The sequence below is a fragment of the Adiantum capillus-veneris genome, chromosome 28 (assembly GCF_014529385.1).
Source record: "Adiantum capillus-veneris isolate H3 chromosome 28, ASM1452938v2, whole genome shotgun sequence".
Taxonomy (NCBI): Eukaryota; Viridiplantae; Streptophyta; class Polypodiopsida; order Polypodiales; family Pteridaceae; genus Adiantum; species Adiantum capillus-veneris.
The window spans coordinates 110,347,313-110,361,973 of NC_140958.1; the positions used below are offsets into that span (position 1 = coordinate 110,347,313).

Consider the following 14,661-nt stretch of genomic DNA (forward strand, 5'->3'; position numbering starts at 1 on the left):
TTTACGGGGGGGGGGGGGGGGGGGACCAGCCCATCTTCTGGTCCCCAATACTATGTCGATCTTCTCCCTTCTCTCATGTTTTCAAAGAATTATAATTTTCAGATTTTCTAGGTGCTCGTGTACGCTCCCGTTTTGTGACAGTGGTATCAGAGCTCGGACTCCTCTCTTTCTCTGCAAAGAAGGAGGGTTCCGGGAAGAACGGGAAGAACCATGTAGAGGCAAGGGAGAAGCGTTGAAGAGGAGCTTGAACAAGTGCAAGCTCAACTTGCGGAGTTGCAACAAATCTTACTGTTGCCAGACGTCCAAAAGCTTTTGGGCGGAATGAAGAAAACGTATGGAACTGATGCAGCCAAGCATCCAGACAACACTGTTGGCGTGAGACCACAGGAGGCAAGAGAAGAAGAACGTGCCGAGGTGCACAAAGATGTTCGGATCGGAATGAACGGCCTACTTCAAGGAAAGGCCAGGAAAAAGCGCTCTCTTTGCTAGACGAGAGCAAGGACATCTCTATCTCATCTCCATCTTACTCTCCTGATTATACTTCTACTTCTCGATCATCTCGTCAGAAGAAGGAAGCAGCTACTACTGCCACTACCCTACATCAACCTAAAGATAAGCCTCGATTCAAGAAGCATGGTCACAAGTCTCAACATCGCATGCGAGTCTTTAAATCGGGCGACAAGGACATCAAGTTCGAAACCTACAACGGACGGAGAGACGTCTCCAAAGCACTATCCTTCATCAGACAGTTTGAAGTTGCCTTTACCAATGGGCACTTCACAGAAAAATCCAAATTACGCCATGTGGAGATGCACCTCAAGGAAACGGCAAGTAATTGGTGGTTAGTCAAGATTCTGGAAGGTTCTCAGGCCAGAACTTTGGAGAGCTTCAAATCTGAATTTTATGAACAATTTCTTCCACTTGACTTCGAGCAGGACATACGGAAGGAATGGGACTGGCTTGCCCAGAAGGAACATGAAAGAGTAACGACTGATGTGGACAAGTATTGGTCGGTTTTGCTGAAGGTCACTCCCTTCATGAAGATTGCCGACGAGGAAAAGAAACGAAAGTTCGAAGCGGGCCTCCAACCGTAGCTTCGAAAGAGTATGAAGGTGTATCCGCATGATACTCTTCAAAGGATGATGGAGTCAGCAATCATTGCTGAGGATTTGCACTCAACTGGGACGCCCAGAAAGATGGAGCATAGCACTTACCGTGCAAGGCAAAGACGGGTCTACGATGACCATGGGGGCCAAGGAAGAAAACGTCCTCCATCTAGAGACGATGATCATTCTAAGAAGCCAGAGGGCACTGGCAAGCGAACTAAGTATCTTTCTCCTACTCAACTTCAAACTTTCAGAGAGGAAGGAAGCTGCTTCTACTGTGGCGAGAAAGGACATATGAAACCGGATTGCCCGCTAAAGCAGCAACGGCAGGAGATTGGCAGCTCCCAATTGATAAAACTAGTAGGGACTCCCTCTCTAGTCTAGAAATTAAGCGTCTTCAATTTATTGAAAAGTACAAAGATTGTTTCACGGAAACACTTCCTAATGAACTCCCTCCGGTACTCTCGGAAGATCATCGCATAGATCTCATACCGGGTATAGCTCGCCTCCCAATCAACCCCCTTATCGGGCAAGTCTTGCTCAGCAAGAGGAAATTTTGAAGCAAGTGAACGAGCTTCTAGAGAAAGGGTTAGTACTGCCAAGTGCTTCACCCTACTGCTCTCCAGTTCTACTGGTGCAGAAGAAAGATGGCACGTTTCGAATGTGCATAGACTACAGGTCTTTAAACAAGATCACGATCAAGAATCGCTTTCCGATCCCTCGGATTGATGATATACTTGATAAGTTGCAGGGTGCAAGTGTCTTTAGTCGCATAGACTTAAAGAGTGGGTATCATCAGATACGGATCGCCCCTGAGGATGTCCATAAGACTGCTTTCCGCACGACCTTTGGACTTTATGAATTTTTGGTAACGCCTTTCGGCTTGACCAATGCTCTTGCGACATTCAATCACATGATGGACCGCATTTTCAGCCCGTATCGAGCTTTTACGGGAGTATTCTTTGACGACATACTCATCTTCTCTAAGTCAGAAGAGGAACATCGGATGCACTTGGACTTAGTGTTTCAAGAATTGCGAAAGCATGAGTTGCATGTGAATGCAAAGAAGAGCGAGTTCTTTCTCTCTGAGATACACTATCTCGGCCATATAGTCTCTCACAATCAAGTGAGTATGGATCCTGCCAAGATCCGAGTGGTCGAAGATTGGCCTATTCCCACTACGGTACATGATGTACGTAGCTTCCTGGGATTATGTTCATATTATCGAAGGTTTGTCCGAGGATTTGCTCATGTAGCCGGACCACTTCATGATTTGACAAAGAAGAAGATTCCTTTCAGATGGGGATCGAGACAACAAGGAGCTTTTGATCGGCTCAAGTACTTGCTAAGCCATGGACCTATTTTGATAGTGCCTGACTTAAGGAAACCATTTGAGGTTCATTGTGATGCTTTAGGCGATTGCATCGGAGCAGTGTTAAACCAAGAAGGCCATGCAGTGGCATACGAAAGCAGACGGCTTAAGGATGCAGAGTTGCATGCATCAATCTATGAAAAGGAACTCTCGGCTGTGATTCACGCCTTATCCAACTGGAAGCACTATCTTCTAGGAACGGATTTTGTGATCAAGACTGATCACCAGAGTTTGCGGTATTTTCTTACGCAAAGGAAACTATCTGAGAAGCAGATGAGGTGGGAAAACTTTTTGTCTATGTTTCACTTCCAGATCCTTCACACGGCTAGGAGTAAGAATGTAGTCGCAGACGCACTGTCTAGGTGGCCAAGGGTGAACGCTATCACTTCGGTGTATCACCAAGAATTAGAAGCACTACCGGATTTATATCCGAATGATCCAGACTTCTCCACCATTTGGGGAAAGCTACATTGTGGAGAGAATGAGTTTCCTTATTCCATTCGGGACGGTTATCTCTACCACCATGAGGCCATATGTGTGGCGGAACCATTAAGAAAGAAGATCATGGATGAAGCACACGCTTCGCCTTATGCGGGTCATCGGGGTATTCTCCCTACAACCTTAGCAATGGAAAGATATTTCTTTTGGCCTAAGCCTTAAAGCAGACATTGATAAGTATGTCAGGGAATGCTTGGTTTGCCAAAAAGTGAAGTATGATCGGCATAAGACGCCTGGGTTGCTACAACCTTTGCCTGTGCCTAATGAACCTTGGGAAAGTATTGCCATGGACTTCATCATGGACCTCCCTAGAACTCAGACTGGAAATGATGTGATCTGGACCATTGTGGACAGGTTTAGCAAGCAAGCACACTTTATACCAGTCAAGAAAACGATCAAAGCAGATCATATCGCTAGGGTCTTTCTAGCACAGATCTTTAAGCATCATGGAATGCCTAAGTCTATTGTGAGTGGTCGAGATCCTCGCATGACAGGAAATTTTTGGCGTGCCTTGATGGATAATCTTGGTACAAAGCTGAATTTTTCATCTGCCTACCATCCTCAAACGGACAGGCAAAGTGAGATAGCCAATTTCACAGTATTGGATATGTTAAAAGCTTATGTGTCAGACCGGCAATCTGACTGGGAGAAATATTTGCCTCTTGTCGAGTATGCGTATAACAATACCATACACTCATCGACGGGGAAAGCACCTTTTGAGATACTTTATGGTAAGCCTTTGCTTCCACCTATCCTTTTCACTAAGGATAAGATTTTCGCAGTTGACGAATTTGTCCGGGATTTGGACACAGCCTACGGGCAAGTGAGGAGAGCTATTCTACGCTCTCAAGAAAAGCATAAGAAAGCTGCAGACAAGCACAGGAGGAATCCCGACTTAACGGGTAGTTAGTCTTACTCAAGTTTGAGAAAGCAAGACTTAAGAAACAAGCGTCTCATAAGGGAAAGGTGGTAAAACTTTTTACCCGTTATTATGAGCCGTTTAAGATCACTGAGCAAGTGAATGATGTTACATTCCGATTAGAGCTACCGCCTGATTGGAGGATCCACAATGCTTTCCATGTTAGTTTACTCTGGCCGTATGTAGGACCGCCTCCGAGCCAGCCTAGCGCTGAGGAACTTCCTGAGGTTGAGGAAACAGAAGAAATACTCCAACCGGAGCAGATTGTAGGTCATCAGGAGCGGCCCCTTAAGTCCGGAAGGATAACACGGAAGTATTTGGTTAAGTTCAAGAATTATTCGAACTTAGATGCTCAGTGGATGACTCAGGAGGAATTAGCAGCTTATCCCGAGATATTGGAGGTATATGTCCAAGCACTACAGTTGAGGTCAACTGTTTAGAAGCTAGAGGGATGTTGCTAATTGGACTATTTCTTATTTTAATGATTAATTTCTTTTTATGAAATTAGGATATTTTAATGTGGACACTAAGAACTGTTAAAAGATTGTAGCTACAGGAAATGCCATTAGGAACGGACAACTCTGATGTGTCATTTGATGGGTGACGGTAAACATCGCGAAGGAGTTTCCGTAAGTTCGGTGGAAAGGGCCGGGTTACGGGTGCGTCACATGATGGGTGACGGGTGGATCAGAAAGGGGGCATTCCGTAGGCTAAGGAGGAAATCCGAACTGAGTAAGAAAATACGCGTAAGAACGCAATCACAAGAATAAAGATGGGTTCAATGACGCTTTTTATGAAAAGCAGGAACAGTCACGGGAGGACAGATGTTTTCCCGCGAGGAGTCTGTGTCTACATTGCATCTGTGTCGTGTCCTGCACCCGGGGACGCCTGGAATGTGTCCGTGTAGCATTGTTTTCACTAACTGAGTGAGTTTTTAAAGTTTGAACAGGTTCACACTTTATTTTATAAAGTGACCGGTCACTTTTAAGTGACCGGCCCCTTTATTAATAAAATAAAGCAAGCAGGGCTCATATAAAAAAAGCCAGCGCTAATAGCTATGCAGGGGGCTGAATTGCGATCTCTCTCTCTCTCTCTCCTCTTTCTAAAAAAACACGATTTTCTCTCTCCTCTCTCTAGGAGCGCCAAGTTCTACTTATGGACCTCTATTCCTACCGGGTGTCGGACCCTATAAAAGGGTAGCCAGCGTTTCAGTTTAGGAGAGCCGGAAGCAGCAGAAAAGCCCTAGCGCTGGGATTCTGGAGTAGAGCCCGGCGACAGAATTTGCAAGTGTTCGCGTGACGACTGAGTACGGAGGTTGATTCTCCGAGCAAGAAGCGATAGGTATAAGGTGTTGATACGCTTTGAGAATTGTTGCTTTGTGTGGTTTGTTTTGCAGGAATCTCCCGTCTTACGGGAAGGCCCTTTACGGGAAGTACGGCTTCACGCCTAAGTCCCTTACGAGAAAGTACGGCTTCACGCCTAAGTCCCTTACGGGAAAGCACGGCTTCACGCCTAAGTCCCTTACGGGAAGGAACGGCCTTGTGCCCAAGCCCTTTACGGGAAAGCACGACCTTCGGGGTCTAAGATTACAGAACGGAGGGGTTTCCTCGGGTTCTCGTGCTTGTATAAGAATTCTCCATGAATAAAAGAATACTCTTTACGGGGGGGGGGGGACCAGCCCATCTTCTGGTCCCCAATACTGTGTCGATCTTCTCCCTTCTCTCATGTTTTCAAAGAATTATAATTTTCAGATTTTCTAGGTGCTCGTGTACGCTCCCGTTTTGTGACATCCACACTACGCATACATCCATGTCCCGCATAATGCATACATATGTTTTCCTCATATCAATCATACATTTTCTGATGCACTTCTGCAAGAGAGGCCAACCCACTATATCCACACTACGCATACATCCATGTCCCGCATAATGCATACATATGTTTTCCTCATATAAATCATACATTTTCTGATTTTCCTTCTCTACTAATTTTTGTCAATACTGTTCTGTAATTCCCTGAGAGAGAGAGAGAGAGAGAGAGAGAGAGAGAGAGAGAGAGAGAGAGAGAGGTCTGCATCATTTTTCTTAAAGGTGTGCTGCAGAGCTCTTGCATTGCTGAGGCAGCATTTTTGCATACTTCAAAGCCCTCTTCCTCACAGCAATCTGATGAACAATGGGCAAATGGGGAATCAAGAATTGCAGAGCTTTTATCCCATATCCAGCCAAATGGACATTCTGAATTGCAAAGGAAGGCTGTTGCTGATTATGTCTCAGGCCTCGTGCAAAAGTGCTTGGATTGTAAGGTATTGAACTGAGACCCTCTGTTTGAAAGTGTTTATGTTTCACGTCTCTCTATCTGGACCATGCTTTGGTTACATGCCAAAAAACCGTGTCAGTCATGTTGTCAATCAATGTTAGCATTGCATAACTGGCAGTATTCGAAGATAAGGATAGTCATTGTTTTTCTATCATGAATGATTTATGGATGGTCGATGCTTTGGGCGAAACTAATTCCTAAAGTGTGACAGATGGTGTGTCCCGCTCTTCAATTTTATCAATAGACTCCTGATGGATGTGAAGGAGCATGAGTTTTTTGCATTGGGGAAGTAAAGCTGGTTAAAATGGGTTTTGTCAGCTTCTTTTGGGTCACCAATCTTCAAGAGCTTAAAATGGCTAACTATCCAATCAAGTCAGCTCGCAATCTTCACTAGCTTAAAATGGCAAACTAGCCAAGCAAGTCAGCTTGCAATCTTACAACATGGAGCTCTTTTATGCTTGATGGAATATAAGGCGATGTATTTTCTTGTCGAAGAACAGCAATTATAGAGTTTGGATTTTAATGCATGAACTTGTAGTTTTCTTTTCATCTCCTTTTGATGGCAGTTGTTTTCATCTTATAAAAAACTTATGGTTCTTATAACACTTTCAAGTTGTTTATAAAATCACAGAATTATGATTTCTTAGAGGCTTTAATCTTGATGCATTATCTCTATTCTATTGGTTAGGTATTTAGGTTTGGCTCAGTTCCTCTGAAAACATACCTTCCAGATGGAGATATTGACTTAACAGCCTTCAGTAGCCATCAAGAGCTTAGAGACTCATGGGCATTGGATGTTCAAACCATTCTGGAACAAGAACTACAGAGAAAAGATACCGATTTTACTGTGAGCGATGTGCAGTGTATTCATGCAGAGGTAATCTCTTTCTTGAAATTTCAATCCCTGTCAAGTGAAATGTGAGTTAGTAAAGATCAGAAAAAACACTTGATCGTTTGGTTTTTCCAATAGCCACTGGATACTGGGAAAGGGAGTCAATAAAGTTGCCTAGTTGTTCCCTTTTGGACCTTCTGTTTTTGAACCGACATTATTAGGGCACAATCGTACACCTACAGCTTACAACAATTGGTGTGTTGGCCATGGGGTAGATTATGGTGGTATCATGAATAACCATCCACACCAGCTGTTCTTCCGTCTTTTGGTAGAGCTTAATGCAATCACTCTCTCGTGTGCACGCTCACTTTGGAAGTGTATCATGGTTTATAATGTACAGAAAAATAAATAAGCCACCCAAAGTCCAAGAAGCAGCCTTTCTTTCGCGGGTGGCCAATGGCTTCCAAATTTTTGAGTACATCTCTTACACATATGAAAGCCTCCAAAGCAAAAGTCCACATTGCGTTGAACAAAGACTCTCACACTGGATGGCTCAACAAAAAAATAAAAGCAGTTGGCATAAGTAAAATGTGCAATGCTTTGGTCCATTTCAAGAAATCTTGTATTATGTTCAAGATTACGAGGGTTTTGTAACCCTTTTCTCTCTGCAGCAAAAGGGTGAGCAGTTCAATACGACCGAGTAATGAGAATCGTTGGAAAGACTTGATCGATTATCGTAGCAGAAAAGTATATACCATTGAATTTGTAACACTTGAGTAATCACCGCAAAGAAAATGGAAGTAAATTGGTCAGTACTTACAAGTCACCCGACAAGGCTGTAAAATAAGGAAGTAACACCACAACTGAACGTAAAACAGCAGACTGAACTGAAAATCACATTTCAGTCAAGACGCCCAGAGTGGCGGAGTTCCACTTTCAGAGTTACTTGCCCCTCAACAGGCGCCCATGATGGTGGTGCTTTTTATATTAGAGAACTGTTGCGGTTACAATTATTAACTGAGAGCCCATTCACTTGATCCCACCAGCTAATGGCACCCTGGCCTCTTAACATAGTGTCATTTGGTTTCTAAAAGCATTCTAAATCATCTTTAATTTACAAGTGAGGCTTAAAAGCACTCAAGCATCTGCTATTACAATAACTGGCGCCCATAATTAGCAACTTCCATAACATCATCAATGGTACAACAGATTTATGGTTGAATAAGGTCGTTTTTGCTCTTCAAAACATGAAAAGCGAGCTTTTTGATGCTTTTTCTGTGTTTTGGAATATTCTAAAAGTCTCTCAAATGGTGGAGAATTTGAAGACTTTGTAGAAGACAAAGTGGATCCTCTCAACAAACCCTACATATTGACACATACGGATTTCACTTTAGACAACTTAAAAAAATAAAGGTTGCTTCAGAAAGTTTCAGCATAGGATTATTTGCAATTTCTCAGTGCTTTTGTTTTGAAGCATATTCGAGTGAATATTCTTGGTTCTAACAACTTGAGTGACACTTTGGCTCTTCATTTTGGAAGAAAGTGATCACGCTTCAAAGTACAATGGCATGAAAAGATAGATAAGTTGAGGATATGAAGATGCAAGAACATGCTCGATTTTTTTGCAAAGGGTTTGAGGTGTTTGTTGGTATCAATGGCTATGGTGGATAAGCCATTGTACCATTCATGATAAGACATAATTAAAGTAATTAAAGAAACTAACCATACACTAGTAACTCGATGTGATGGAAGCATGAACTTGACACAAACACACTTGATTATTGAGAAATTGTTGAGTGTATAGCTTCAAGCAAGGCATCTTTGCACACAGTGGGTGACATCATAGGTAAGCCAACTAGAAATGTTGATTAAGCTTGGCACATAGGACACACATGTTCTTCACATGGGTTGTTGACACATCATAATCCTAACTGGAGTGGTTGTTCTCACAAGAGATGCAACAAAAGCCCGCATCTCAACAACTCTCCTGTATGTGGGTTTTGTTGCATATCACTTACACAATATTATCCTCTTCTCAAAACACACTAGAGTGAGGCACACAAAACACAAGTCTCCGCTTGGACAAAAGAATGTAATGATATGAAAAGGCTTAAAATTGCCACATCACTCACGGTGCTGTGAGTGTTCAGGATGGGGGAGTACTTTTTGAAGTTCAATATCAACACTCTCAACTCTCTCTATGTGGGAGGAAGGAGGGTTTCTACAAGTGATCCTGCCCGACTCGTTCACGTCCCGCTTTCGAGTGTGTGGAGGAGTGAATGAGAGGTTCTTCTTCAATTTTGCACTTGGGAGAGTCTATGAAAGTTGAGGTTTCCATGGATGTGTGTGTGTGAGGAATTAAGGGAAGAAGGTGCGGCTTTTTGCAAGACTATGTGACCCTCTATCGGTGCCATTAGGGTTGAGGCTACTCCAAAGAGTCCAACAGAGTGGAGTTTGGTGAAGCTTTTGCAATGGTTTAAGAGAGGCCTTTTGTGGCTAGAGTTTTTGAGTTTTTGGTGGTTTTTCTTGTATATTTTGGTCACCATCGAGTGTGATTTCAAGCGTTGATCAACTCGCTCACCTTGTAGGGTCTGCGGGCAGGCAAGGGCTTGTAACTCGAGGTGTTTGGAGTTTGAATTGAGCTTGGAGGGAGATTTTTTATGAAGCTCTTGAGTGGTTGCGTGTGGGGTGAGAGAATTGAGTGAATTCCATCTGTTGTGTTAAGATGTCAAGGTGTGAGTGCACGCACGGTGTCTTTTGCTCCATTAGTGTATTGACTAATCATGCAAAGATAAAATACTTCCTGAATGGGTTCTTTGGATCTCGACTCGAGAGCCAAGATCGGTCTTGCGTACTGATCGTATCTACAATGAGGTTAGCTTCACTAGAAATACAAACATCCAAACCACCAAATTGCTCATAAGATTGGAAACATCTAGCTTGACGGTCATCCCAAGATGTACTCGTTACAGATTGGAGCAACGTGAAAGCTCGGTGAACCCGACGAACAATTGCCTCTCTATCATGCAAAAAATGCATGTCGTGCTTCGGAGAAGACATGAAAGCAAGAGAGTTCTTTTCATGGATTCTTTTCTAGACTGTGGGACTATGTACTGAGAGAGACTAAGATACTACGTGTTGTATCCTCTTTCGAAACATGAGAGTGAGAGACTAGTGGCAAAGACGGAATGTTCTTGTCACAACGAAGAACCACACGAGGTGCTCCTTCGACTGTAAGAGAAAGAGTATTTTCTTTCCAATCAAGAAGAACCACACGAGGTGCTCCTTCGACTGTAAGAGAAAGAGTATTTTCTTTCCAATCAATGTGTGGATTATAACCTTTAAACCACTTGATGCCAAAAATCAAATCACATCCTTTGGAAGAAGAAACCACAAATCTACCACGAAAACCGGCATTTTGAACTAACACTGTCACATTAGGACATTCATCCGTGAAAGAAGAGTGCATGCCAGGAGCAAAACCAGAGATCACAATGGGATTTATGGGAAGATCTTCTAAATGTGCGCTCTTCACAAGAGAGTCACTAATCACGTCATGCATACAACCCGAATCAAAGAAGATCACAATGTGTTTACTATTCACATGACCATAACACTGCATGAGAGACTCATCCACATGATCATGAGAAACTTCAGACACATTTGTGTTCTCACTGAGTGCATTAACATATGATGTGGATTTTGTGGGTTATTTAGGTGCTTTCTTAGCACGATCTCGTTTTACGTGACCTTTATGGTGACATTGAAAACATCTTCTGTCCTTTTGGTACTTGGTGCGTTCTTCAAGAGTTCACCTACCTCCTAAAATTCCTTGAGCAGCTATTTCATCAAGTGTCAACTTAGCGGTTACTTGAGTTTTAACCTTTCTGTTATCATCATTGTGAGAATTCTATGCTCTAGGTGTAGAAGAAGATTGACAAGAAGAATTATCGTCATGCTTGCCAATGGTCTTACCGTTCGGTGGATTTTGAGAAGTACTCGACTTATTCTCCTTCGGCTTACCTTTGTTGTGCTTCATTTTTTGTGCCAGAGCAATTTTGACAGCGTCATTGTAGTCTGTAGGTATGAAAACTTGTACATCGAACTTGATGTACTCGTCTAACCCGAAAAGGAAAGCCTCTTTTTGTTTGGCATCCAATTTGCGCAATTGGACGCCAATCTACAAAATACGGTTAAAAAAAGACATAATAGGAGTGCCATTTTGCTTAAGACCTCGCCAGTCTTCTTTTAATTGATCTAGGTACTACGGTGGCATGAAGCGAGCCTTGAGCTTGTCTTGGAAGTCGCCCCAACTGAAAGAGAGGATCGCCTTCCTCGGGATGCCCAAGATGCTCAGGCAACTGTGACTCCTTCAAAGCTTGATACCAGTTAATGGCATCACTTGCTAGATACATAGCAGCCGTCAAAACTTTACTGTTACTTGTTTTCTTGTTAGTCGTAAAGTAAGCATTAAATTGATGCAACCAGGAATAAATCACAGAAGTGTCCATCTTACCATCATACTTACTAAACGTCAATTTCTCAGTGACTGGATTGTTGGAATCTTCGTCTCTACCTGTGCTACGTGATGACTCACCGACCTCCTTGAGTGGCTCGATCTTCGAGGAGAGTACCTGTAGGACCAACTCCTGCATGCGTTGGTCTCTCTGCGCCTCTCGCTCTAGCTCCATAGACGCTCGCTTTTCTTTGGCCGCTATGCGTTGAGCCTCGTGTGCTCACTCACGCTCGAGTTCCATAGCTGCCCTTCTTTCTTCAGCCGCTAAGCATTGAGCTTCGCATGCTTGCTCACGCTCAAGCTCCATAGTTGCCCTTCGTTCTTCAGGATCGCGATCCATGGTGGCGCGTTGCACCTCTTCTTGTAGCATCATCTCCATCATCGACTTGACCAAAGCCTCCATAGGGTTTGGTGCAATCCATGGCGTAGATGGAGATAAGGGAGGATCGGGAAACAATCCTCCCGGTGTAGAAACTTCGGCTTCTTCAACTCCGCTCTCATCACCTTCACACAAAGTATCCATTCCGCTTCGGGTGATGACCATGCACTGAGTTCTTGGGTACTTGGGGTTCTTGAGTTCTTGAGGGTCGTGAGGTTCTTGAGTACTTGGTTACTTCCGGTTCTTGGGGTTCTTGAGTACTTGGGGTTCTTGGGGTTATTGAGCACTCAAGGTTCTTGGGGTTCTTGAGTACTCGAGGTTCTTGGCTTGCAATCTGCATTTAAAAAGGCTTGTCTCTTACCCAAGCTCAACTCCTTCCTGCGGCCCTTGGAGGGGAGGTTGGACAAGCCCTTCTTTCTTGGGTTACCTGCCACTCTTCAAAAGGACAGATTAGGGATCGACACACCCAAGTGGTGTTGGGTTACGTGCGACCACAAGAAGCAAAAAGAATTATTGTGGTTTTTGTGCTTCTTTCCTTCAGTGATGATACCGAACATTGCCAAAGAGCTCCGATACCAATGTAATGTGAAACGGAAGTGAATGATGGTGTATGGCTTAGGATAGTGATTGATGGGTGCTCAAGGTTCCTTTTACTCACGGGAAGGGAGAACCTTTCTTGACTTGATGAGAGAATGTGCAATGACCAGAACAAAGAGAGTGTACACTGTCAAGGCAAAGTGCATGAGAGTGCTAGAGAGAGAGATAGAAGAGACGACACCACATGGGGTCCCAAAGCCCCCTCCATGACGACCACGATGATGTCGACGACGACGACGGATGTCTGCGATGCTAATGGTTGAAATCTGAAAACGCTAGGCCTTCTACTGGGAATATGCCGGAATTGCGACGCTACGGGGCTGATCTGCTGCCACCGACGCGTCAAGGGCTAAAACTGAAAAACGCTAGCTGTCTGAGCAGAACCTAGAAAACGCTAGCTGTTTTGTGCTGAAAACCGAAAGGATGCTGGGTGGTGACGGCGACGTTCTGCTACCGGGTAGGTGCGGTAGGGCGAGGCTAAGGGCTGATCTGAAAACACTGGTCTTCCTTTGCTGAAAATGCAGGTCTTCTTCTACAAACGCTAGGTCTTTCTGGTGCAAAAAACGCTAGCACTGCTGGACTTGCTGAGGAGAAGCTTCTTCTGCTGCCTCTTCCGCTTCTACTGGTCACCTTGGCGTTGCTTATATAGGTGCTTGGAACTGGGCCGAACAGGCTCCATTCAACTCCCACAATTCTGCTAAAATAATGAAGTCATTTATTAAATAAATGACCTTATAAGAGGTGGTTCACATGCAACTTCAAGAATGGGTCATTGCGGTGGACAATGCTCATGCTGGTACTGGGTATTGATGCTAATGATCATTGGTTGTGCAATCAGAGGGTATGCAACTACTCTAAGTGCTTGGACCTGCGTACAGGATCACAAGGGTGCAAGAACACTGCCTAGGCTACCTAAACCCTAGAAGTAGGAACAGCTTGTCCACATGCACATAGGGTTAGATGTGCACGTGACACCTACCGTTTTTGGCTGGCAGCTTGGTGGCATTTTTGTGGCAGGCATGGGCAGTATGGCGACTTGCTTTCCAAGCAGTGTCCCTTCACTTAGGGTGATGGGCAGCAGTGCGTTTCCTCGGAGTTTCCTCCTAAGGGCAGCCCATTCAATGGGCATCAAGTGCAAAGGCAAGGCACTTCGTTTTTTGGCAGGCCTATACTACTAGGTATGGATGATGACGAGTGGGAAGAGATGGATGAGCTTGCACACTCTACGATTATGCTTTCCGTGTCAGATTCTCTTTTGTTCAATATCTCAAAGAAGAGAATGCATGGAATATGTGGAAAAGGCTTGATGATTTGTATGCTCAACAAAGTTGTTGCTAGCAAAGTATACTGGTTGAAAAGGCTCATGGACCTTCGTATGAAGGAAGGCACTTTGATGTTGGTGCATTTGAATGAGTTTAATTCAATTTTCAGCCAGCTCACAAATTTGGAATTCAACATTGATGATGAATTCGAAGCTACGTTTTTGCTATGCACATTGCGTGAAAGTTGGGACACTTTTAGGGCAGCTTTGAGCAACTCAAACACCACACTTGCATATGCTGATGTGGAGAGTTCCCTTCTTACGAAAGAGATTAACAGAAAGAATACTGTTGGGAATGCACCTGATCAATCGCGTGCCAGGTCAAAAATTTGGCATACTGGGGATCCTTTGCAAACTGAAGCATTTGCTTTGCACAATCATCAACCTCTTGTTGACGCTACATCTCCACCAATTGATACTCTCTAGGCCAAGGTGGCCCGTACTCTTGATCTACTGATCCATTCCAATCTCCCGTGTTGCCTCCCATTCCAGAATTGTCAGGATATTTGTCTGATTCTTACGGGATACGTCGTTTGAACCCATGTATGTCGCGGTAAGAGAATCGGATTTCTCTGTAGAAGAGAAATCAGTCGTTCTTTGATACCATGTCACAAACTTGGGCACCCCAAGTCGGAAATTTGACACGACATACGAGAGAATCCCTTAAAACACTTCACAACTTTAAATTACATTTCAATTTTACTCGACACGGCCCAGCGTAGTTTCGTGCCCAGAGGTATTGGCCCCAAAAACTCGTGCCCCTTTCGGTATTCATTTTTATATCAATGCTTGAGCAAAGTACAAC

The 14,661-nt window shown here is 43.9% G+C and overlaps 1 protein-coding gene across 2 annotated transcripts in view; it reads left to right on the forward strand.

Moving 5' to 3' along the window:
* The window catches only part of LOC147421090 (uncharacterized), a 121,652-nt gene that overhangs the window by 29,936 nt on the left and 77,055 nt on the right, over positions 1-14,661 (forward strand). For both annotated transcript variants that reach the window (XM_086504023.1, XM_086504022.1), the window contains exons 2-3: positions 5,986-6,197; positions 6,900-7,088. In XM_086504023.1, the coding sequence (XP_086360149.1) occupies positions 5,986-6,197; positions 6,900-7,088 (401 nt within the window). The remainder of the gene's footprint in view (positions 1-5,985; positions 6,198-6,899; positions 7,089-14,661) is intronic.